Source organism: Pseudopipra pipra, chromosome 27, assembly GCF_036250125.1.
Source record: "Pseudopipra pipra isolate bDixPip1 chromosome 27, bDixPip1.hap1, whole genome shotgun sequence".
NCBI lineage: Eukaryota > Metazoa > Chordata > Aves > Passeriformes > Pipridae > Pseudopipra > Pseudopipra pipra.
In genome coordinates this window covers 2306120-2331492 of record NC_087575.1, presented here as the reverse complement: position 1 = coordinate 2331492, position 25373 = coordinate 2306120, and the positions used below count along the sequence as shown (strand labels likewise).

The 25373-nt window shown below is 52.1% G+C and overlaps 3 protein-coding genes and 1 pseudogene across 9 annotated transcripts in view; 2 read left to right on the top strand and 2 right to left on the bottom strand.

The window, feature by feature from the left end:
• Positions 1-8078, bottom strand: part of LOC135403236 (butyrophilin subfamily 1 member A1-like) — a 42214-nt gene extending 34136 nt beyond the window's left edge. For 2 of the 6 annotated variants that reach the window (XM_064637046.1, XM_064637048.1), the window contains exon 1: positions 6260-6915. In XM_064637046.1, coding sequence (XP_064493116.1) covers positions 6260-6869 — 610 coding nt within the window. In that variant the 5' untranslated portion in view covers positions 6870-6915. Of the gene's footprint in view, positions 1-6259; positions 6916-6938; positions 7290-7676 lie in introns of those variants that run through there. The other 4 variants (XM_064637049.1, XM_064637050.1, XM_064637053.1 and 1 more) reach the window with 3 other exon arrangements.
• On the bottom strand, positions 2099-6118 carry LOC135403407 (butyrophilin subfamily 1 member A1-like; annotated as a pseudogene).
• A 3185-nt stretch (positions 8079-11263) lies between the features above and the next one.
• Positions 11264-25373, top strand: part of LOC135403242 (thaicobrin-like) — a 56430-nt gene continuing 42320 nt past the window's right edge. Inside the window, exon 1 of the mRNA XM_064637075.1 lies at positions 11264-11463. Within this exon, the coding sequence (XP_064493145.1) occupies positions 11451-11463 (13 nt within the window). The 5' untranslated portion in view covers positions 11264-11450. The remainder of the gene's footprint in view (positions 11464-25373) is intronic.
• LOC135403235 (butyrophilin subfamily 1 member A1-like) lies at positions 16283-24109 on the top strand. 2 transcript variants are annotated; one of them, XM_064637045.1, is made up of 10 exons: positions 16283-16630; positions 16666-17785; positions 18066-18347; positions 19358-19462; positions 20033-20053; positions 20159-20179; positions 20285-20305; positions 21362-21382; positions 21837-21869; positions 22287-24109. In XM_064637045.1, the coding sequence occupies exons 2-10, from the start codon at positions 17143-17145 to the stop codon at positions 22799-22801; spliced, it is 1662 nt and encodes a 553-aa protein (XP_064493115.1). In that variant the 5' UTR covers positions 16283-16630; positions 16666-17142; the 3' UTR covers positions 22802-24109. The 2 variants fall into 2 exon arrangements, with proteins under 2 accessions (XP_064493115.1, XP_064493114.1); XM_064637044.1 differs by having other exon boundaries at positions 16283-17785.

Genomic DNA, 25373 nt, shown 5'->3' with positions numbered 1-25373 from the left:
AAGCTGTATGGATTTGGCTCTTGGGGACATGATTAGTGGTGGGCTTGGCATTGCTGGGTTGGTGGTTGGACTCGATGATCTTAGAGGGTTTTTCCAACCTAAATGATTGTATGTATAACACTGTTGTGGTTGTTTTCTACCAGCCACCTGATCAGGAAGTCGCTGAGGCCTTTTACAGAAAGCTGGAAATGGCCTCAGGGTCACGGGCGCTCGTTCTCATGGGGGACCTCAACCTTCCTGATATCTGCTGGGGGGACAGCACAGGAGGTCCCTGCAGGGTGAGGAGATCACTCTGTGACACGGGTGGTGGAGGAGTTCACAAGGAGAGGTGCTGCTGGTCCTTGTACTAACCAGCACAGAAGGACTGGTTGGGGTGTGAAGGCTGGGGACAGCCTTGGCTGCAGTGACCATGCACAGTGGAATTCAGGATCCTTCATGGAGGAAGCTGGGCCATAAACAGGATTCCAGCCCTGGGTTTTATGAGAACTAATGGCCCCGTGACTGCACACAGATCTCTGATCCTTCCCCAGGCTCATTCCCCAAGCTCTGTGTGTTGGTCTGCAGGCAGTTCAGGGGGAATGGAGCAGGCAGGTTTCCCAGGAGGGCGGCAAGAGGATGCCCCACAGCCATACACGCCCCTGAGGTGCCTGGCCTTCTGTTCCCATCTTGGGAGGCCAGGAGGGAACATTTGTCACTGCTCTGGATGTCCTGCATTATTCCCAGCTGGATGGGAAGGGGGAAGCAAGGCCCCTTTGGATCCTGAGCCCTCGAGTCCTTCCATTTAAAGCCCAGCCCTCCAAGTTGGCCATCCTGCTGCCCAAGGTTCCCTGGCCTCTTCTAGGCACATGGATCCATCCCATGCCTGCCTAACAGACTAGAGTCATCAATTGTGTCCTGTTGCCCTAAAAGTCCAAACCCTCCTGACAGCACCAGCCACAAAGCCAGAAGTTGATTTGCTTTCTGCATCTATTTCTGGCTGTCCCCTTTCCTCTAATGGGCAGATGGAGGAAAAGATAACTTGGACACCGATATTGTTCACTTGCACCCTCAGGGCTTTGTAATCTCCCTTGAATCTGCCCAGCTTCTGCCTTGGGTGTCATTTGTGCCACATGGAAAAGCAGCAGTGGAGAGCAGTCTGTGCTCTTGACAGGCTGTGTCACCCTCTCAGCAACCTCTCCGAGCTCAGCTGCCAGAAGGGGGGAGACCTCTGGTGACTCCCTGCAGGGCTGGCAGATGAGTGCCTCAGTGGCCCTTAACGCAGTCCCCCACTAGGAGCACTCATCCTTTCTTTTAGGGGGTCTGCTGTGTTCTGCTGCTGCACTTTCTCCTGGCAGACAGACCTTGCTCAGGGCTGTCTACAGCTGTTAAAGGGTTGATTCCAGGTTTGGTGGTGATGCTGAAGGTGGAGACTGAAGCAGAGTCCTGCTTTTGTGGGCCACCAGATCTGAGGTGCCTCGTTCTCAGTGCTGACAGTCCCAGAAACCTGGTTCTAAAACCACCCACCTGCATCCACCTCAGCTCCTCTAACACTGCACAGCCTTTGAACTCTTCCCTGCTCCTGACAGAACACATCATCAACCTCCGCACACCTTTTCTCCAGGAGGAGGGGCTGGGCACTTGTTGCAACGGGATCTTGGGGTTTAGAGATGGAAAAGGAACTAATAGTGTTTGCAGCAGAAGGTCCCAGAGAAAATTCCTGTGCTTTGATTGAAAGAAAGCAGCCAAGCAAGGTGGGCAATCAATGAAGAAAGGAGCTGAAGGAGCTGAGCAGGGGACGCTGGGTTGATGTAGAACCAGGGGTATTGTCTTAAAGAAGGTCATAAGGCAGTCACTCAGAACTTTGGGGGCTCCAGACACAGATGACCACCAGAGATCCCCAATGAAGCCCCTCAGAGACCTTAAAAGGACATGTATGCATGCTAAGGAGTGTTGAGAAATGTCACGAATATGGAACAGGAATGTGGGGAACAAAACAGGAAGAATCATGTCATACTGACATATCAGCTTGTGCAAGTTTGGAGCTGGCTTCCCACCAAATCTCCAACACTCAACAACAGAGCCTTGCTTCCCAGAGAGGGGAGGAAAAAACCCAAACAGCCAAAGCTATAGCAAAGATATATTTTACATATAAAACAGATATATACTGTGAGAAATACTATATACCTATAACCCCAGAAACCCCAAATAGGGAAATGATGTGAGGTGCTCTCATAACACAAGGTCTTGGCCATGGCCTCTCCCACTGATCTGCACTGGGACCAGAACAGCATGTCTGGCCTCAGAGAAAGATCTTGGAGAGATGCAGCATGGAAGAGAGGTGCAGAGAGGTAACGAGATCTCCACCCTGGGAGACCCTTCTCTTACTGCCTCCTCTTCATCAGGGCCGTATTTTCAGACATGTCCTAGGACCAACCCAGACCCAAGGGTGAACTTTTATACCCCCAAATGATGCAGGTGGAAACGTGAAGATGGGAATCCCTTCATCAACACTGAAAAATGTCACCAGTCCCATTTCATAATCCAGGGAGACCCGAATCCGCCTGGGAGCCTTGATTTCAGGAAATTCAGTGGGACTAGGGGAGGTGAATGCTTTGAAGAATTCTGCCTGTTTCCCCACTGCCCAGATGCCTTTCTCTGGTTTAAACTCAATATCACCCTTCCTTTCTGCATCGTCTCTAAATATTCCCACAATCCATCTTCCTGCACCCTCCACCTCCACCTCCCAGTAGTGTCTCCCTCACGGCCCAGAACGCAGCGCCACGGGTTAAATCTCTCAGGGGTGTCACGGATGTCCTGTCATGTGTCAAGTCGTATCACACTTTTGCGATTGTCAAATACGATAAGGTCACAGTGGGCTGTGTGTGGATCCAGAACCACGTTCGCTGCAGGAGAGATGGAATCAACACATCAGGGCAGAGCTCGGCCCAGGACACATCTTTGCTGGGGCTGCCTAAGGAAGAAGCAGGGGGTGAGGGAGAGCTGGCAGAGTGTGGCATGGCAAGGTGCACAAGGTGACAACAGCAGTGCAAGGAAGAGACACTGAAGCAGAGAGAACAGAGGGAGCAGAGAGGGAAGAGGATCATCAGCAGAGCTCCAGGATGAAGAATTGTGCACAGCTCACTGAGGACAAGGATCCTCCAGATTTGCCTGAAAGTGGGACATGCACCAAAGGAAAGGGAGGCTCAGCAGAAGCATGCCTGGTCCCAGCAGCATCACTTGCAGGAGGGGAACTGCCAGGAAGGGCCATTAAAGCAGGCAAGATAATTCAGCACCATGAAACACCAAACTTAGTTACCTGCTTCTATAGGCACTGCCTGTCTTCTCCATGCTTTAAAAAAAACACAAAAACCACAGGTCAGAGGCAATGGAACACACTGGGGCTGGGTTAGCTCAGGGGAATGATATGCCAGTGGAGGTGCACATTTTCTGAATTGTTGTTATCTTTGTCAAAGTCATCTCACAGCGAGTTGCTTCAAAACTTCAGTGTCTGACTACATGGAAGGGCTCCACCCATTTCCTACAAATCCAATCACGCTGCCTGTCCTGACTCAGACATGCATTTATGGTCAGTTTGGACCTTGAGAACTGAAAGAATTTCCTTCTTAGTACAGAACGATTACAGGGAAGAGCCTAAAACCACACAGAGACCAATGGAAAATAACGTTTCTGAAACAAGTTCTGTATTTGTTCTGTGCCCAAAATGAGGGCACACATGAAAAACACAGGGGAGAAAAAATGCCCAACTGAGAAGACTCCCACAAAGAGAAGAGAATGATACTCACCGAGTTCCTGGGCTTGTTCCTCTGAAAAGGAAGACAAAGCAGTACAAATGGGTTGTGGGCCATTGATTTGGACATCCCCTGTCTGCCCTCTCCTGGGACCACCTGCACGGGCTGGAGGGCGGGTTTGTGCCAAGGCTGAGCAGTGCAAAGCCCTGTCCCACCCCCAGCCTGCAGCTCTGCTCCCCCGCCCATGGGGCAGCTTGTCCTGCTCAACCTGGGGGCAGGAAATGATCTCTGGCAGGTCCCTCATCTCCAAGGGCACCAGGGCACTCCCACCCTGCCCCTTCTACTGCTGCCCCCACCCGATCCCATCCCCAGACACCATCTTCAGTCAACTTTCATTTTGGATTCTCAAATTCACTCTCTCCTTCCACCCATCACCAAGTGAACCACAAAGTGAACCAGTTTTTCGTTCACACTTTAAAAGTAAAAGAAAAGAACTCAAATGAACCCACCACCCTCCACATACTGCAAAAATTCCTTTTCCAGGATAGACTTGCTGGGGTAGGGAAGAGGCTGAAATTGCTCATGAGGGAAAAGCTGCAGCCCAGGAGCTCCTCAGGACCTGTCTTCCCAAGACTTTGGGGGTCTCACCCACCCTCCCTGAGCCTGCTGTGGGCAGAGATCAGCACCGTGCTGCTGGAGACCTGAGCACGGGCTCCAGCTCCAGGGCAGCGCTGAAGGGGCAGCTTTGCAGCACCAAGGCAGGAGCGTGGGGTGAAATGTCCCCTGCAGTGCTCCCTAAGGGCCCTGTGCCTGTGCTCTGCAGTGCTCAGAGCAGCTGAGGCCCCTGCACAATGAAATGTGCTACCCCAAAGCTTCCTCCAGACTTGGCAAGAACCTTGAGAGCACTTTGAAAAGCCAAGTTCACTGTTGCTACAACATCTATTCCCACTTGCTTTGGTTCTGCAATGACTTTCCTGAAAGTTACAGCAGCATTTAATCAATTTATTTCACATGGTTTGCAGCCACTAGCCAAAGCATTTCCCTTCCTCCTGTCCTCCAGAAATGTGACCCATGAATTCTTCCATTGGAAGAGTTCTCCAGTTTCTGGACAATGGAAAATAAAGCTTACCTATTTCTTTCTGCAGCTTTCCTGTGAAGAAAGAAAGAAATGCAAATAATTTAGAAACTCATCCCCTCCAATGAGCACTGATGAACCCCCAGCAGGAGTTACAGCCCCCCAGGGCAGAAGGGCCACGGGGCCTGGACGTGCTGCAGCGCCCGCACGACCCAGCGGCCCCATCTCCTGCCAGGGAGAAAGAGAGGATTTCAGTTCCCTTTATTCCTCTGCATCATCTCCCATCAGAGGGATCTTTTGAAGGAAAGGAGGCCCTGCCAGGCCCCCCAAACTGCCAGGGATTCTTTGCAGGTCAAGGCCAATTCTTGCTCCATTTCTGTGCTGGGGCAGAGGAGCAGCTGATGCTGCTTTAATGCCAACTTCCTTCCTTGCCTTCTTCTGGGAGAACAAAGCTTTCTTTTCTTGACAGAAGGTTTTTAAGTTCCCTGGCCCCAAACACATGCCTGAGACACCAGGACAAGACTCTGGTTCCATGCTGGTGTTTCTCAACCCCCTCATCCCTCAGGACTAGAGGTGGCTGAGTAGGATGGCTGCCCAGCCCCTTCCCCAGCCCCCAAACCCAGGGTGGTACCTTTAATATTAAATAGGTAAACAGTGATAATAAGGAGAGCAACCACAAACACCAGGACCACACTAAAGGCAATCCTCCAAGGATAGGCATCTTGGAAAAAGGGATCTGAAAAATAAAATCCCCAAAGGGGAGGTTACTGTGCAAGTAGCAATTGAAAGGAGATTATTTCTATTTCATAGAAAGTCATTCCATCTGACTGACACTGAGGGTGAAAAACACCTCATGACTGTGCTCCACAAATGGATAAAAAATGACATTAAAAAACCCCAAAACATTTTTGGCAACTTCACACTTGTCAGAGGCTGATGAAAATTCTCTGCACTGTGGAGGATCCCTAAAGGGAAGAAGGATTTCTAATCAAATTCCTTCTGGTTAAATCATGTGTACTTTTCCTTTGGAAAAAACACAAATATCAGATTTCCTTAGGCAACATGGGATCACAAATAGGGTGACATGTGCATCAACAGCAACACTCCAGTGCAGAGCAGCAGCACCAGGAGAAAGGTAACGCCTCATCAGGGAAATAAAGTTTCCAGGACTTGTTCATTCCCAAAGAACAAAAAGAACAAGAGTTCTAAAACAAGTGCTGCTGTGGTGGAGCAATATCAAGAACATTTTGAAGGAAGAAGCATCTTATGAGCTCCTCATGGCTGCTCGGTGGGCAGTTTTACCTCTATGAGACATTCTTGGTATTTTCAACAATGGGACTTAATGGGACTGTTTCCAAAGCAACCACCTGAGACTGTTTCTGGGCAGAAGGACAGGCAACAAGAGCACTGGCTGTGAGCAAGTAAATTAGAGGTACCAGGGACACAAACTACAGACCTGTCACCTTGAGCTCCACCAGAGCCTCATCGTAATCTGAGCCACGACGAACAAAGCAGGTGTAATTCCCTGTGTCAGAGAGTCGGATGTGGAAGATCCTCAAGTCCGCGCTGCCCTTGGCAAGGCCGTCCTTCCCCAGCTCAGTGCGCCCTTGGTACTGAACCATCTGCTCCCTGTACTGGTCCTGGCCCCACTTGTAGCGATGCACAAAGGGCAAGAACTGCTCCCGAAACCAGGTCACCTCCGTGTCCTGTGCATTCTGCCCCGGGGAGAAGCGGCAGGGCAGCACCACGTCCTCGCCCTTGGCCACGGTGATGGGGCCGGGGGGTCCAGTGACGGTGAGTGGAGCTGGGAGAGACCCCGTAGGAAGAAGAGAGAAGTGTGAGTTTGCTGAGGCAGCTGAGCTGGGACACAGCAGCGGCTGCTGCGCGTGGTTGGGGTGCTGCCGGGCCGGGCCATGGCGCTGGCAGCGTCCCTGTGCCGGGGCAGACGAGGGGCTGAGGGCAGCTGGCACAGGGACCCTGCCCTGCAGCACGGCCTGGACACCAAACAGCAAAGGAAAGGGCCTCACCCTGCTCTGTGCTCTGCTGTTCCCAGCGAGCTGCTGCATTGGCAGCCAGCAAGATATTCCACCTGGAAGCCATGGCACAGCATCCAGCAAGAACAGGGGGATTCTTACCTGAGTGCCCCTGAGGAACTTGGAAAACTAAAGTGGAAATGACAAAAGCCAGCAGAGAGCAGTGGATGGGGGAACCACAGAGCATCCTCCTCCCTGGAGCACAACCTGGAGATGGGGAAGGACAGGCAAAGGGCAAAAGGGAAGACAAACAAGGGAATTAAAAAAAAAAAAGGCAGAATTCACTTTGTAAGGGGTTCATTGCTGATTTCAGCCCTCTCTGGAATGTCGAGGGAAGAAACTTGGATGCCCAAGGTTGAAATCGATTTTCCCTCATCAGACTGACTTTGGTTAGTGCTTTATAGGCAAAGGACCTGACTGGGATCAAAAGTGGTTGGGAATTTCCCATAGGAAAGCAAAGGACAGGCTGTAACATCTCCTCCAATTCCAGCAGAAAGGGAGGAATTGTTTTCCTATGGAGCCCTGGCTTTTCTGATCCAGCCTTAAGGAACAGACACACAGGGGCAGGGGGAGAAGGAGAAACCCTGAGCGAGTCAGGACTCATTGCCTGCACCTCCCTGAGAGTGGGAGAAGGCTTTGGAGCAAGGGAAGCAGAAGAGTCCAAACACTAATCCAAGGCCCAGCCAAGACAGGACCTGGCTCTGCTCTGCTCTCCCACCCACCCCCCTTTTTGCCACTGACTTGGTTCCACTTTGCTGACGGGAAGTGGAAACTGTGTCCGGTTCTGGCGGACGGCAGGGGGCGATTTCCGTCTGCGGATTCCCAAAAGATGCCACGTACCTGGAGACCCTGAGCTCTTTCCTGGACTCTGGGCTGGAGCAGGAGCTGCTTGGCCGTCACCAGGCACCTTGGAGGGGTCCCCTGATCCCAGCTGAGCTGTCCGGAAACCGAAGCAAATCGTCACCCTGTCCCAGCCTGTCCCATTTCCTCCTGCGCTGCTTCCCTCAAAAGTGAAAGTCGTTGAGTAATTTGGGGGGGGTTGACAATGCTTTTGCTGTGAACATGCCCTTCTGGCAGCATGCCCAGGCACAGCCCTGCTGCAGGGGCTCTCCAGGGCTGCTCCCTGGGCTCAGGAGGGGACAGATGTGGCAGCACTTTGCACATCCCTGGCATGAGCCCAGAGGCCATTTGGGCAGGAGGGAGGTGATGGAGCCGGGATTCACCCCCAGAGGCAGTGGGTGGGAGCAAAGCCCAGCGGCAGCTTCTGAAATAGAAATTAAAATGAAATAAAATTTAGCTATGTTAATTTAGCTATGCAAGTGTGACTTTGAAAAATATAAAATTGCTTAAAAGTTTCTGCCCAAACTGTGGGCAATTAAGATAAAAATAGCACATAGGGAGGGGTGGGGAACCTAAAACTCTTTCAAATGATAAAACTTTATGTAACTACTCTATAATGGTAAGAATAGGAGGTAAAACTAAGTGTCTATTTAGATAAGGCAGAGTGCAAAAGAGTGTGTGTATAGATAATTTTAAACTTGCTAGTTTCAAACTGTATAAAAAGCTCTGGTATTCCTTTGCTCAGCGGAGTGCACTGGGGAGAACATCTGCCCCTTTCGCATTCCCCGGCCATAATAAAAATGTTTTCAGATTGTTCAAAGGTTTCTTTGAATCACTTCACTCTTGCTTAAAAGCAATTGGCAGCCCAGAGGCAAGGCCATGGAGGGTGGTTGGTCGAGGCAAAGCTGCTGCCCTGAGGGAGGCAAAGGCAGTGCCCGTGGGCGCTCAGCCCTGTGGGTTCCGGCCCCCTCCCAGCCCAGTCAGGCCTGGGGGCACCTGCTGGGGCAAAGGGAGCTGATCAGGGCCCTGGCCAAAAGGGGTGACAAGGCAAAGAGGGAAGCAGCGAGGGATGGGTCCAGTGACACAGATGTGCACAGCAAAGGACAGCAGAAAGAAGTGTAATGAGCCAAGCTCCTCACTGGTGCTGATTGCTGGGATCACAGATCCAGAGGTGTCACTCCAGGGACATCCAGCCTGGCTTTTGTGACTGTACCTTTGCACAGCTGGGGATTTAAGCTGGGGATGAAAGGCAGGGGTCCCAGAGACCTGAGGGTGTCAGCAGAAAGGTGTGAGCACTAAAGCCATGTGGAGTGGAAAGAGGTGGGGAGGACAAGGCCGGGGAGAGGCCGACAGGGTGGAAAAGGGACTGGTCACCAGCACAACGGAGCCTGTCCCTGAGCTTGGCTGGCCAGTGAGTTGGAGAGCCCAGGGGCAGGCAGGGGGATGAGTCAGGCCGAGGGTCCCTGCTGGTGTCAGGGGTGCCAGAAGTGTGGGGTGCCTGAGGGCTGCGTGTGTGAGGGCTGCGGGTTTGCAGAGAGCATCAAGCTGGCTGTGGGGGGTCAGAGGGCCCGGGGGTGGGACAGGGGCACCCCTTGGCCAGATGGGCTGTGCCATTGCTGGAGGTGTGTGCAGATGGGCACAGGAAGGCAGAGAGGGTGGCCTGGGTTACCTGCAGCAGTGCCCCCCTGCCAGCCCTGCAGGAGGAGCGGACGTGGCTGCCTGTGCTGGGGGTGATGTGGGTGCCACAGGGGACCTGTGCCTTTGTCTGGTGGTGTGACTGGGCATGTCTGTGTGTCTGTGTGTCTGTGCCTGTGTCTGTGTGTGTCTGTCTGTGTGACTGTGTCTGTGTGTCTGTCTGTGTGTCTGTGTGTGTGTGTGTCTGTGTCTGTGTGTGTGTATCTGTGTCTGTGTGTCTGTATGTCTGTGTGTCTGTGTGTGTGTGCCTGTGTGTGTGTGTGTCTGTGTCTGTGTCTGTGTGTCTGTATGTCTGTGTGTCTGTGTGTGTGTGTCTGTGTGTCTGTGTCTGTGTGTCTGTCTGTGTGTCTGTGTCTGTGTGTCTGTATGTCTGTGTGTCTGTGTGTCTGTATGTCTGTGTGTCTGTGTGTCTGAATGTCTGTGTGTCTGTATGTCTGTGTGTCCTTGTCTGTGCATTTGTCTGTGTGTTTGTGTCTGTGTGTCTGAGTGTCTTTGTCTGTGTGTCTGTGTGTCTGTGAGTCTGTGTGTTTGTGTGTAGTGGGTTTGTTTAGCTGAATAACATCCTTTCCCTGCGGGGGATCTAGAAGAAGTCATCTGATCTATATGGACCAATGAAATATTCCATAACATGTTATGTCAGCTCAGATATAAAAAGGCGAGGAGGAAGCTGCTGGCTGTCCTCTTCCAGGAGAGCTGCTGGGAACAGCTCCTCGTTGCTTCTTGTGGGAAGGAGAATTTTAGTTAGTTTCCTGTGTCTGTGTGTTCGTAGTGTTCTTAGGTTTTTTTCCTTTTTTCTCCATATAACTATAAAACTGCCTTTCTTAGTAAATCCCGGGTTTTTACGTTTTTTTTCCACCCCCCCCTTTTCTCTCTGGGGAGGAATCAGCGCAGCCTCAGTGGACACCTGGTGTTCAGCCAAGGTAACCTCCCACATCTAACCTTTATTTTTGTGTGTCTGTGTGTCTGTATCTCTGTGTCTGTGTCTTTGCCTCTGTCTTTTCCTGTGGTTCCTCCCAAGCCAGCCTGTCCCCAGTCCTGCTTTCCCAGACCATCTCCCAGCTCCAGGCAGCAGAGCCACCTGGCAACAGCTGCCCTCTCACCCTGCTGGATTTTGTGGCTTTCAGAGGGATGGGACAAAGCAGAGTGGACCCCCCTGAGTTCCCTATGAGTGGGGCTGAGGCCATCAGCCCCAGGGAACACAAACAACTGCCTGGAGAATACAGAGCTGTGCTGCAAAGCCCAGCAAGTGCTGTCCCCATTTACCAGCTGAGCCATGGAGGCAGCACATGCCCTGCAAACATCTCCACCATGAGCCCCTTGGCAGCAGGAGAAACCTGGGCAAAGAGCCAGGGCAGGAGCCAGCCCTCTGCCTGGCCCCAGTGTGCAGCCTGGACACCCAGAGCAGGGCCACTGCTCTGTGCCTGCTGTCCCCAAGTGCCCTCCCAGCGGGCTGGAGGTGCCTGTGGTGCTGCTGAGCCAGGAGGGCTCTGAGCATCCTGCCCAGGGAGATCCAGGCTCCTGCAGTTCTCAGGGGCTCTTTTCAACCCCCTGCAGCTGGCAGGAAGAAGAGCAGCCAAATCCAAGTGTTAGATGAGGTCACAGGTGGGCTGGAAGCTTCAGGGCAGGGGGGGCCATTGCCCAGAGGAGGGGAGGGAGAAGGTCCATGGGCTGGTCCCCCAGACACACTCCCAGTCCCAGCTGTGCTCTCCAGGCCATCCAGCCCCTCTGCACTGTGCTCTGCTCACTCAAACAAGCTGCAAGTGCTGGGCAAGCTCAGTCCAGCCAGGAGCTGAGCAGGAGATCAGGGAAGTGGGGAGCAGACTGAAGACCTGCCAACTCATCCCAAACCTCCCTTCCTGCAGCCAACCTGCAGGTGAGTGCTGACTGTCTAAAAAGTGCCAGAATAACATGACCTTTCCATCCTTGCTTCTCTGCTTTATCTTTAGGCAGTCCCCGAGTCCTGCCAGTGTCACTTTCAACAGGCAATCCTTCCTCCCCTCCTGTTGATTTTTTGTGCATTTGCTGACATCCAGGCTGGAGAGAGAAGAGAGTGAGACCTTGGTGAATGAGGTGGAGGAGATGAGTGGAAGAGGTGAGTTTCAGGAGGGAAGAGGAAGGAGAACTTTCCCTTCTTGAGAGGAAAACACTCCCATCCAGCTTCTGCTTTGAAAGAAGTAGGAGGAAAGCACCTGGAGCTTGTCCCAGCCTGAGTTTGTCATGGCTTGGGATTCAGTGGCTGCCACACCCTCAGCTGAACTTCTCGTGCTGATCTGTTGAGCCACCCCCAGCACCAAAGACACCTGAGGTGACATCCTCAGCCCCTTCCTTTGCATGGAGAAAGAAACAGGATTTTGGGGCCTCGGGTTCTGGGTCTTGGGGTAACATCTCTCCTGGTCTGCACTGGTTTGTGCCCAGACCTGCCTGTTGTGCTCCTGCAGCCCCAGGGACTGCCAGGCTCAGGTCCAGGTGTCTGCACTGCAGATGTGCCCCCACCCACTGACGTGCATCCTCCCCCAGGGAACGGGGGTCTCCTTGGCCAGGATGTGTGCAAGCTCCTGGGGCAGGGACAGGACTGGGGCAGCACTGAGGCTGGTACCCAAAAGTCAGGCTACTGAAGAACATCCCAACAACAGACAGGCGGATCAAGCTGCTGAGATTAAAGTGTCTGAGGTGGATCTGGACTGGCAACATAAGGGGGAACTATTTCTGTCTTTTTGGGCCCATGACACCTCAGGTCAGGAGGGAAGAGATGCAACATAGAGATGGGCTCATGACCAAGTGGAATTAACCATCTCCCAGGTTATCCATGCCTGTGAATCATGTGCTGCAATCAATCAGGGCCAGGCAGGTAAAGCCTCTGTGGTGTGGGGGATGATGGTTGAAATCAAAATCTGGGGAGGCCTGGCAGAGTGATCCCATCCCATCCCATCACATCACACTCCCCAAACCCACCAAGGTAAATGCTGTGTGCTGACAATGGTGCGAACAGTCCCTGGATGGCTGGAGACACATCCTGTGCCTTACAGCCCTGCCTGGAACACCATCCTGGGCCTGGAAAAGCAACTCCTGGGGTGACGTGGCCCCCCAGTAAGAATTGAATGGGACAATGGGGCTCCTTTCAAAAACAGCCTCACAGACACCTGGGCAGAGAGCTCAGGATGTGGTGGGTGGATCATATTCCCTGTCATGCACCAGCCTCTGGGAAAGTGCAATGGTACAGTGGACTGTTGAAAACCACATGGAAAGCAATGGGTGGTGAGGCCTTCAAACACTGGGATCTACATTTAGAGAAGGCCACCTGGTTAGTTCACACTCCAACCTCCACCAACCCAGCTGGCCCTGCCCAGTCAGAACCCCCACATAGCACAGAAGGCCATAAAGTCCCTGTGGTGCACATGAGAAATGTTTGGAGACAACACTTTGGATCAGTCCTGCCTCAAGCAAAGGCAAAGCTGTGCGTGGGATTGGTTTTGCTCAGGGACTTGGTGACTGATGCAGAGGGATGTGGAAAGATAATTTGTACCTCCAAGGGATTTGATTTTTGGCTGAGAACAGCCTGTACTGTTGAATTGCATATGTAAGTGCCATGGAGAATGAGTATGGACTGCTCCAGTTACACCAGTGATGGACTAAATGAACTCAGGAAACATCTTGGGGGATGGTCTGTGACTACTGAAATAATACCTTTGCTTGTTTAGAGTTCTATGGATATAGTTGAAAGGGGTTAAATCTGAGCAGGATGTGGATGGTATAGACTAAGGGGTTGGTAATATCCAGGATTCAGAGATAGGAGGTGGAGTTTTAGCACTGGATGTTCAATACCATCCATGTCACATCTGGGGGGTGTTTTTTGGCAGGAACAGCCGAGCACCAGAATCCAGAAGTGTGTTATTTTTCCTCCCACTCTCCAGCAGAAAGGTGTCAGGATCAAACTCTGTGGATCCAGTCCCTGCCACCACCAGCAGTCTTCTCCTCATCCCTTGGAGCCACAGCTCCAACAGGTGGAGCTGAACAAAGCAGTGAAATGAGGACTCACAGGGAGCTGGAAGACAGCAGTGGTGTGGGAGGCAGCCCCGGGGAAGGGACAGCAGGGGTAACCCCCAGTGCCCTGAGCCAAGCTCAAAAGGAGAGCTCTGGAGCCACACCCCAGTGCCCAGAGGGAGAGAGCAGCCACTGCAGAGCTGCCCGTGGCTAAGCCCCAGCTGCCACACAGAACCAACCCCCAGCACAGTGGAGCTTTTGTCCCCATTTTCCCACAGTTTTCTGGGCTGGAGGAAGGGAAAGAGTTGCTGTGGGAGCCCCTTGCCCCTTTGCCTTTGTCTGGGGCAAACACATTGTCCTTGTTAGAACAGCTGGGACCGACTCATCACTGGATGGGTGTAGCCCAAACTGTGTATTCTATAGCCTTCCATGCCGTTTTCCCAGAAACTGTTGTCAGTAGAGGCCTGCGAGGTGGGGGGGATGTTCCTGTCCTCATGCGCTTTTGTGGAATTCCCCACTCTGAGGGAAGGACTGAGCATTCCTGCCTCAACTGGAGAATATATAAACCTGGAGTTTTGGAACCTTTTTCCACTTGTGGGATCCAGAGGAAGACTGCAGCTCTCCGCTCTCAACCAGACTGCAGCTCACCACTCTCAACTGGACGGCAATCCCCACTTTTGACCAGACTTCAACAGCTCTCCCAAAATCAGGTTTTTCCCCTCTCCCTTTACTTTGGACTCGGGGGGGGGGGGGGGTTGGGCAAGGAACACCACTTTGTTCATGCCCCAGGGTGCTGGGTTACACATTTTGGTTTTGTGGGTTAAGACCAATTGTTTGTCTGTATAACTGTACTTATTGTATTCTTTTCTTAAATTGTTATTCTGACTTATAATCTCTCTTTTGAGTTGAGTTCATTTCCCCTGCTGGTTAACTTTTAAACCAGCACACACATGGAGCCATCAGCATGGGAATGGCTGCCAGCTTGGTTTTCTCCCAGTGGACCAGGGGACATCTTCCCTTGGTGTGGGGAAACCAGGGCAGGCAGTCTCTTTGGGGAGGGTTTTTGTTTGATTAGTGGTGAATGCCCTTGCTGTGTGTAAACTGTTCTCTCTATTCTACAGCTCAAAGGACTGGAATGCTGTCCTGGATAGCTATGGACATTTTAGGAATGACAAGTCAGCAAGGCCAGGTGGTGGAGCTGCTCTTTATGTGAGAGAGCAACTGGGATGGATCAAACTCTGCCCAGGGCTGGATGAAGGCCGGAGTGTGTGTGTGAAGCATTAAGGGACTGGCTAACATGGCCAGCAGGACTCAGGCAGTGACCTTCCCCCTGTGCTCAGCACTAGTGAGGCCCCACCTCAAATTCTGGAAATTCTGGTGCATGACAGGGAATATGATCCACCCACTCCATCCTGAGCTCTCAGCCCAGGTGTCTGTGAGGCTGTTTTTGAAAGGAGCCCCATTGTCCCATTCAATTCCGGCTGGGGGGCCACGTCACCCCAGGAGTTGCTTTTCCAGGCCCAGGATGGTGTTCCAGGCAGGGCCATGAGGCACAGGATGTGTCTCCAGCCATCCAGGGACTGTTCCCACCATTGTCAGCACACAGCACTTACCTTGGTGGGTTTGGGGAGTGTGATGTGATCACTCTGCCAGGGATGGATCTCCCATCTGTCCAAGGGGTGCCCCTGTCCCACCCCCGGCCCTCTGACCCCCCACAGCCAGCTTGATGCTCTCTGCAAACCCGCAGCCCTCACACACGCAGCCCTCAGGCACCCCACACTTCTGGCACCCCTGACACCAGCAGGGACCCTCGGCCTGACTCATCCCCCTGCCTGCCCCTGGGCTCTCCAACTCACTGGCCAGCCAAGCTCAGGGACAGGCTCCGTTGTGCTGGTGACCAGTCCCTTTTCCACCCTGTCGGCCTCTCCCCTGCCTTGTCCTCCCCGACTCCTTCCACTCCACAGGGCCTCTGGGCTCATCCCAGGGATGTGCAAAGTGCTGCCACATCTGTCCCCTCCCCAGTCCAAGGAGCAGCCCTGGAGAAGGGTGTGCCTGGGCATGCTGCCAGAAGGCCATGTCCAGGTTAAAAACTCCACAAAGTACTCAACAACTTTCACTTCTGACGGAAGCAGCACAGGAGGAAATGGGTGTCAGGCTGGGGCAAAGGGACAATTTGCTTTGGTTTCCGGACAGCTCACCTGGGATCAGAGGACACCCCCAAGGTGACAGCCAAGCAGCTCCTGCTCCAGCCAGAGTCCAGGACGGAGCTCAGTGTCTCCAGGTACGTGGCATCTTTTGGGAAAGATGGGATGGAAATTGCCCTCTGCCATCTGGCAGAACCAGCTCTGCTTTCCATGTCCCGTCAGCAAAGTGGAACCAAGTCAGTGGCAAAAAGGGGGGTGGGTGGGAGAGCAGAGCAGAGCCAGGTCCTGTCTTGGCTGGGCCTTGCATTAGTGCTTGGACTCTTTGGCTTCCCTTGCTCCAAAGCCTTCTCCCACTCTCAGGGAGGTGCAGGCAATGAGTCCTGACTCGCTCAGGGTTTGTCCTTCTCCCCTGCCCCTGTGTCTCTTTCTTAAGGCTGGATCAGAAAAGCCAGGGCTCCATAGGAAAACAACTGCCCCTTTCTGCTGGAATTGGAGGACATGGTGCAGCTTGTCCTTTGCTTTCCCATGGGAAATTCCCACCATTTTTGGTCCCAGTCAGGTCCTTTGCCTATAAAGCACTAACCAAAGTCAGTCTGATGAGGGAAAATCGATTTCAACCTTGGGCATCCAAGTTTCTTCCCTCGACATTCCAGAGAGGGATGAAAGCAGCAATGAACCCCTTTCAAAGTGAATTCATCCTGGTTAGTTTGTTACTTGATTGGTTTGTTTTAAATTCCCTTGTTTGTCTTCCCTTTTGCCCTCTGCCTCTCCTTCCCCATCTCCAGGTTGTGCTCCAGGGAGGAGGATGCTCTGTGGTTCCCCCATCCACTGCTCTCTGCTGGCTTTTGTCATTTCCACTTTAGTTTTCCAAGTTCCTCAGGGGCACTCAGGTAAGAATCCCCCTGTTCTTGCTGGATGCTGTGCCATGGCTTCCAGGTGGAATATCTTGCTGGCTGCCAGTGCAGCAGCTCGCTGGGAACAGCAGAGCACAGAGCAGGGTCAGGCCCTTTCCAGACACCTTCTCCACTTCCGAGAGTGCCAGCATTCCTCTGGATCCTGGTTTATTCCTCTGCATCCTGGTTTATCCCTCTGGCCATGGGAACACAGGCATGGGCACAACCCCACTGAATTGGGGTGAGAATTAGACGATGCCAATGAGTTGATAAGAGTTTGCTGCTGTTTCCCTCCCTCCTTTCCCTGTCTCCTGCACATTCACAGTGTGTCATTGCTTTACTGGGCTGTGTCCAGCCTGTGCTGGACCCTTTGCAGAACCAACTCAATAAAAAACAACAACAACAGCAACAATGAACTTTCACAAATTAGTCTGGGTTGTCTTTGGTTGCTGACGTGAAGCAGCTTCTTAAAGGCAGCTCTGGCAGTTGACTGGAAAAAGATCTTGTCAAAAAAAGGTCATTTGCTTTTGTTTGCCTGTGAGCTGAGTGAACAGATTATTCTAAGCCTATGTCTTTTAATTTTCTACGGATGCCAAGAGCACCTGAGACATTTTTACTTTTATAATAGATTTTTGAGAACAGTGAAGGATATTTGAGATTTATTTGTATCGAAGTTGTCAGTTGCCAACCCCCCAGCAACCTTCCAGCCACTTCCATCATTCCTTGAGCCCCTTTCTGCCTGCCCTGAGCCACATGGGCAGCACTTGTCCCCTTGAGAACAAGGGGTTTGAAGAACTTTCCTGGCAGTGCAGGACAGGGAAGCAGAGGGATGGGGAGTGGCCTGGCCCCAGCCCACTGCCCGTGCTGCAAGGCAGGGTCCCTGTGCCAGCTGCCCTCAGCCCCTCGTCTGCCCCGGCACAGGGACGCTGCCAGCGCCATGGCCCGGCCCGGCAGCACCCCAACCACGCGCAGCAGCCGCTGCTGTGTCCCAGCTCAGCTGCCTCAGCAAACTCACACTTCTCTCTTCTTCCTACGGGGTCTCTCCCAGCTCCACTCAACGTCACTGGACCCCCCGGCCCTATCACCGTGGCCAAGGGCGAGGACGTGGTGCTGCCCTGCAGCTTCTCCCCGGGGCAGAATGCACAGGACACGGAGGTGACCTGGTTTCGGGAGCAGTTCTTGCCCTTTGTGCATCGCTACAAGTTGGGCCAGGACCAGTTTGGGGAGCAGATGGTTCAGTACCAAGGGCGCACTGAGCTGGGGAAGGACGGCCTTGCCAAGGGCAGCGCGGACTTGAGGATCTTCCGTGTCCAACTCTCTGACACAGGGAATTACACCTGCTTTGTTCAACGTGGCTCAGATTACGATGAGGTTCTGGTGGAGCTCAAGGTGACAGGTCGGTAGTTTGTGTCCCTGGTACCTGCTCACAGCCAGTGTTCTTGTTCCCTGTCCATCTGTCGTGAAACAGTTTCAGGTGGTTGCTTTGGAAACAGGGTTTTATTAAGCCCTTTGGTGTAAAACATCAAGAATGTCTCAGAGATGTAAAATTGCCCACTGAGCAGCCATAAGGAGCTCATGAAATACTTCCTCCTTCAGAAGTGTTTTTGATAATGTTTTCTTCATAAAAGTGGGTGTAAGAAAAAAAATATCTCATTGGTCTCTCTCTTTCCCCGCAGCCAGCGGCTCTGCCCCGCTCATCGCGCTGGAGCGCTACGAGCACGGGGGGATCCGGGTGGCCTGTCGCTCTGCCGGCTGGTACCCACGGCCCCGGGTGCTGTGGCACGATCCCCACGGGCGCCATCTCCCGTCCCTCTCGGAAAACGCTACCCAGGACAAGAACGGGCTCTTTGCAGCTGAGAGCAGCATCATCCTCACCAGGGCTGGGACCCAGGAACTCTCCTGCTCGGTGCAGCACCTCCCGCACACACCAGGGCAGGGACCAGCCCTTTACGTCTCAGGTGAGTCGAGGATGGGGCACGGCCCTGCCGACGGGCCCCACGGAGCTGTGCTGGGCACAGCACCCCCAGGCCCCTGGCAGGACACGTGCTCAGCGTGTCAAGGCCATTTCCATCCCACCTGTGCAAACGGCCGCGGCTTTCGGCAGCGTTGGTGCAGGAGTGCTGCCAAAACCCACCGGGGCCGTCTGCAGGGGCCGGTCAGGGGGCAAAGGTACAACCCTCCCTGTGGCAGAGTTTATACAGACACCTGGCTGAAAGAAGCACATTCCTAACCCTGGAGCTAAATGAAAAAGGAGGAGCAAACCCGTGCCCTTAGTCTCCCCTGCTGTGAAATCCTGTCCTACAGGTTTAGTAGGAGAAATAAATCCTTGTGTCTCCTTTTAGCACCTGCAAGTATAGAATGTAATTCTAATTTTTCCATGTCTCATAGAAAGCTCCTTTTTCACTGGGTGATTGGTTTGGGGCTGGGAATATATCAGAGCAGAGATGCAATGATGAACTGCATTAACCATACACCAAAGGGCACTGCAGCAGCACGTCCTTTCCAACTCCACCCTGCTCCTCTTGGAGTTTAGAAATTAACAACTTCTGGAGACTTTATTTCCTTGGGGAACCATTACCTTTCTCCTGCTGATGCTGTTCTGCACTGGAGTTTTGCTCTTGATGCACATGGCACCTTATTTGTGATTCTATGTTGCCTAAGGAAATATAATATTTATTTTTTCCCAAAGGAGAAGAAAGCATGATTTAATTGCTTTTTTTAATTGCTTGAAATCACTTGGTTAGAAATCCATCTTCCCTTTAAAAATCCTCCACAAAATGTCACCAACCTCAGACAGGTGGGAAATTGCCAAAATGGATTTTTTGTCATTTTTTGCCCTTCTGTGGAACACAGTCTGGTTTTCACCCTCAATGGGATTCAGATGGAATGACCTTGTATGAAACAGAAATAATCTCCTTTCAATTCCTACTTGCACAGTAACCTCCCCTTTGGGGATTTTATTTTTCAGATCCCTTTTTCCAAGATGCCCATCCTTGGAGGATTGCCTTGAGTGTGGCCCTGGTTGCTGTGGTTGCTCTCCTTATTATCACTGTTTGTCTATTTAAAATTAAAGGTACCACACCGGGTTTGGGGCTGGGGAAGGGGCTGGGCAGCCATCCTACTCAGCCACCTCTAGTCCTGAGGGATGAGGGGGTTGAGAAACACCAGCATGGAACCAGAGTCTTGTCCTGGTGTCTCAGGCACATGTTTGGTGCCAGGGAACTTGAAAACCCAATGGCCTTAACTTCTGTCAGAGAAGAAAAGAAAGCTTTCCTCTCCCAGAAGAAGGCAAGGCAGGAAGTTGGCATTAAAGCAGCATGAGCTGCTCCTCTGCCCCAGCACAGAAATGGAGCAATAATTTGCCTTGACCTGCAAAGAATCCCTGGCAGTTTGGGGGGCCTGGCAGGGCCTCCTTTCCTTCTAAAGATCCCTCTGATGGGAGATGATGCAGAGGAATAAAGGGAACTGAAATCCTCTCTTTCTTCCTGGCAGGAGATGGGGCCGCTGGGTCGTGCGGGCGCTGCAGCACGTCCAGGCCCCGTGGCCCTTCTGCCCTGGGGGGCTGTAACTCCTGCTGGGGGTCCATCAGTGCTCATTGGAGGGGATGAGTTTCTCAATTATTTGCATTTCTTTCTTTACACAGGAAAGCAGCAGAAAGAAATAGGTAAGCTTTACTTTCCACTGTCCCCAGTTTCCTGCTGGGGGTCCATCAGTGCTCGTTGGAGGGGATGAGTTTCTAAATTATTTCCATTTCCTTCTTTCTTCACAGGAAAGCAGCAGAAAGAAATAGGTAAGCTTTACTTTCCATTGTCCTCAGTTTCCTGCTGGGGGTCCATCAGTGCTCTTTGGAGGGGATGAGTTTCTAAATTATTTGCATTTCTTTCTTTCCTCACAGGAAAGCAGCAGAAAGAAATAGGTAAGCTTTACTTTCCATTTTCCAGAAATGGGAGAACTCTTCCAATGGAAGAATTCATGGGTCACATTTCTGGAGGACAGGAGGAAGGGAAATGGTTTGGCCAGTGGCTACCTCCCATGTGAATTAATTTGTTTAATGCTGTTGTAATTTTTAGGAAAATCATTGCAGAACCAAAGAAAGTGGGAATAGATGTTGTAGCAACAATAACTTGACTTTTCAAAGTGCTCTCAAGGTTCTTGCCAAGTCTGGAGGAAGTTTGGGGTAGCACATTTCATTGTGCAGGGGCCTCAGCTGCTCTGAGCACTGCAGAGCACAGGCACAGGGCCCTTAGGGAGCACTGCAGGGGACATTTCACCCCACGCTCCTCCCTTGGTGCTGCAAAGCTGCCCCTTCAGCGCTGCCCTGGAGCTGGAGCCCGTGCTCAGGTCTCCAGCAGCACGGTGCTGATCTCTGCCCACAGCGGGCTCAGGGAGGGTGGGTGAGACCCCCAAAGTCTTGGGAAGACAGGTCCTGAGGAGCTCCTGGGCTGCAGCTTTTCCCTCATGAGCAATTTCAGCCTCCTCCCTAGCCCAACAACTCTATCCTGCAAAACGATTTTTTACAGCCTCTGGGGGGTGGTGGGTACATTTGGGCTTTTTTCTCTCACTTTTAAAGTGTGAAGTCAACCAAAAAGTGGTTCACTTTGTGGTTCACTTCGTGATGGGTGGACAGAGAGAGTGAATTTGGGAATCCAAAATTCAAGGCCACTGAAGATGGTGTCTGGGGATGGGATCAGGTGGGAGCAGCAATAGAAGTGGCAGGGTGGGAGTGCCCTGGTGCCCTTGGAGATGAGGGACCTGCCAGAGATCATTTCCTGCCCCCAGGTTGAGCAGGACAAGCTGCCCCATGGGCAGGGGAGCAGAGCTGCAGGCTGGGGGTGGGACAGGGCTTTGCACTGCTCAGCCTTGGCACAAACCCGCCCTCCAGCCCGTGCAGGGGGTCCCAGGAGAGGGCAGACAGGGGATGTCCAAATCAATGGCCCACAACCCATTTGTGCTGCTTTATCTTCCTTTACAGAGAAACAAGCCCAGGAACTTGGTGAGTATCATTCTCTCCTGTTCATGGGAGTCTTCTCACTTGGACATTTTTTCTCCCCTGCGTTTTTCATGTGTGCCCTCGTTTTGGGCACAGAACAAATACAGAACTTGTTTCAGAAATCTTATTTTCCAGTGGTCTCTGTGTGGTTTTAGGCTCTTCCCTGTAATTGTTCTGTACTGAGAAGAAAATTCTTTCAGTTCTCAAAGTCCAAACTGACCATAAATGCATGTCCCAGTCAGGACAGGCAGCGTGATTGGATTTGTAGGAAATGGGTGGAGCCCTTCCATGTAGTCAGACCCTGAAGTTTTGAAGCAACTCACTGTGAGATGACTTTGACAAAGATAACAACAATTCAGAAAATGTGCACCTCCACTGGCATATCATTCCCCTGAGCTAACCCAGCCCCAGTGTGTTCCATTGCCTCTGACCTGTGGTTTTTGTGTTTTTTTTAAAGCCTGGAGAAGACAGGCAGTGCCTATAGAAGCAGGTAACTAAAAACATTTGCTGTTTCCTGGTGCTGAATCATCTTGCCTGCTTCAGTGGCCCTTCCTGGCAGTTCCCCTCCTGCAAGTGATGCTGCTGGGACCAGGCATGCTTCTGCTGAGCCTCCCTTTCCTTTGGTGCATGTCCCACTTCCAGGCAAATCTGGAGGATCCTTGTCCTCGGTGAGCTGTGAGCAATTCTTCATCCTGGAGCTCTGCTGATGATCCTCTTCCCTCTCTGCTCCCTCTGTTCTCTCTGCTTCAGTGTCTCTTCCTTGCACTGATGTTGTCACCTTGTGCACCTTGCCATGCCACACTCTGCCAGCTCTCCCTCACCCCCTGCTTCTTCCTTAGGCAGCCCCAGCAAAGATGTGTCCTGGGCCGAGCTCTGCCCTGATGTGTTGATTCCATCTCTCCTGCAGCGAACGTGGTTCTGGATCCAGACACAGCCCACTGTGAGCTTGTCCTGTCTGAGAATGGCAAAAGGGTGACACGAGTTGACACACGACAGGACATCCCCGACACCCCCAAGAGATTTAACGTGTGCCACTGTGTTCTGGACCGTGAGGGCTTCACCTCGGGGAGACACTACTGGGAGGTGGAGGTGGAGAATGCAGGAGGATGGATTGTGGGGATTTTTAGAGAAGATATGAGAAGGAAAGGTTATATTGAGCTTAAACCAGAGGAAGGCATCTGGGCAGTGGGGAAACACACAGTCATGAAAGCTTTCACCTCCCCTAGTCCCACTCAATTTCCTGAAATCAAGGCTCCCAAGCGGATCCGGGTCTCTCTGGATTATGAAATGGGACAGGTGGCATTTTTCAGTGTTGATGAGGGGATTCCCATCTTCATGTTTCCACGGGCATCATTTGGGGGGAAAAAAGTCTACCCTTGGGTCTCTCTAGGTCCTGAGACATGTCTGAAAATGTGGCCCTGATGAAGAGGAGGCAGTAAGAGAAGGGTCTCCAAGGGTGGAGATCTCGTTATCTCTCTGCACCTCTGTTCCCTGCTGCATCTCTCCAAGATCTTTCTCTGAGGCCAGACATGCTGTTCTGGTCCCAGTGCAGATGACTGGGAGAGGCCATGGCCAAGACCTTGTGTTATGAGATCACCCCACATCATTTCCAGGTGTGGGAAAAAGGGACTTTCTCTCCTGCTTCTGAGGGTGTTCCTTACACATGGAGGGTGGAACCATTGTTTCCTTCTCTCAGGCTCAGGGAGCATTTGACATGTAAATCACCCTCTCTTTGTACACTTCTCTTATTCCTATGGTTGCTGTTCCTGTTGGTTTTATGATCTCATTGCTGTTTCCAGGGAATTGTTCTTCTCTCAACCCGTGATCTTTGCCTTTTGTACTTTCAACCAGAGGTGGGGGCAGGGGGAGTGAGCAGCATCTGCTTTGGGAGGGTCTGGGTGGGAGCACTTGATTGGGGAGCACCATTCCTAAAACACCACACATGCTTTCACACCAGATCCTCCATTCCATGGAGATCCAGCAGGCCTGGACCTTCCCAAGGGAAGGCTTCACCCCAACAGAACTGGTAAGGAGGGAGACTGCAGTGCAGGTGGTGGCTTTGTTGCCTAAACTCAGCTCTTGAAAGAAACCTCCAAGACCAAAGTTGTGAGTTTGAGAAGCCAGGCATTCTTTTATTAGGGTGCACTGAAGTGACTCCAGTACACCGGGTGCCCTGGGAATCAGTTCCCAAAGTGCACCCAGAGGGATCCTCACCACAGCTGTGTGATAGTTTTCACACCAGGCCTTCCTGGAGACCAGCTTGTAAGCAGGAAGGAACTAGGAAGGTGACCCAGGAAGTATTCCATGCTATTCCTTCATGTCACCTGGGGTATAAATAAGGCAGAGATAAGAGGGTTCGCTCTCTTCCTTTGCGGCGAGGTTGGAGAACGGTGGGTGCCTGTCTTGGTCTTGCTCATGTGGAGCTGAGGCCCACAGTGACTGCTGTTGTCTGCCCCGCGGGAGGGGACAGTGCTGGGCCGCGTCCAGCTGTCCTGCTTCTCTCAAGGGAAGTGGGGAGATTTTGCCAGTTCTTCAGTTTGCTGGTTACCGGGTTTTTAGATTGTGTAGACCTGTTTTGATTCTGTCCCTTTTCATCCTTTTTTTGTCCTTTTTTCCCTTCTCCCTTCCCCTCTTCCCTTTAGGAAGCTATTTGGGGTTTCTGGGGTTATAGGTATATAGTATTTCTCACAGTATATATCTGTTTTATATGTAAAATATATCTTTGCTATAGCTTTGGCTGTTTGGTTTTTTTTCTCCCCTCTCTGGGAAGCAAGGCTCTGTTGTTGAGTGTTGGAGATTTGGTGGGAAGCCAGCTCCAAACTTGCACAAGCTGATATGTCAGTATGACATGATTCTTCCTGTTTTGTTCCCCACATTCCTGTTCCATATTCATGACATTTCTCAACACTCCTTAGCATGCATACATGTCCTTTTAAGGTCTCTGAGGGGTTTCATTGGGGATCTGTGGTGGTCATCTGTGTCTGGAGCCCCCAAAGTTCTGAGTGACTGCCTTATGACCTTCTTTAAGACAATACCCCTGGTTCTACATCAACCCAGTGTCCCCTGCTCGGCTCCTTCAGCTCCTTTCTTCATTGATTCCCCACCTTGCTTGGCTGCTTTCTTTCAGTCAAAGCACAGGAATTTTCTCTGGGACCTTCTGCTGCAAACACTATTAGTTCTTGTTCCATCTCTAAACCCCAAGATCCCGTTGCAACAAGTGCCCAGCCCCTCCTCCTGGAGAAAAGGTGTGCACAGGTTGATGGTGTGTTCTGTCAGGAGCAGGGAAGAGTTCAAAGGCTGTGCAGTGTTAGAGGAGCTGAGGTGGATGCAGGTGGGTGGTTTCAGAACCAGGTTTCTGGGACCGTCAGCACTGAGAACGAGGCACCTCAGATCTGGTGGCCCACAAAAGCAGGACTCTGCTTCAGTCTCCACCTTCAGCATCACCACCAAACCTGGAATCAACACTTTAACAGCTGTAGACACCCCTGAGCAAGGTCTGCCTGCCAGGAGAGAGTGCAGCAGCAGAACACAGCAGACTCCCTAAAAGAAAGGATGAGTGCTCCTAGTGGGGGACTGCGTTAAGGGCCACTGAGGCACTCATCTGCCAGCCCTGCAGGGAGTCACCAGAGGTCTCCCCCCTTCTGGCAGCTGAGCTCGGAGAGGTTGCTGAGGGGGTGCCACAGCCTGTCAAGAGCACAGACTGCTCTCCACTGCTGCTTTTCCATGTGGCACAAATGACACCCAAGCCAGAAGCTGGGCAGATTCAAGGGAGATTACAAAGCCCTGAGGGTGCAAGTGAACAATATCGGTGTCCAAGTTATCTTTTCCTCCATCTGCCCATTAGAGGAAAGGGGACAGCCAGAAATAGATGCAGAAAGCAAATCAACTTCTGGCTTTGTGGCTGGTGCTGTCAGGAGGGTTTGGACTTTTACGGCAACAGGACACAATTGATGACTGTAGTCTGTTAGGCAGGCATGGGATGGATCCATGTGCC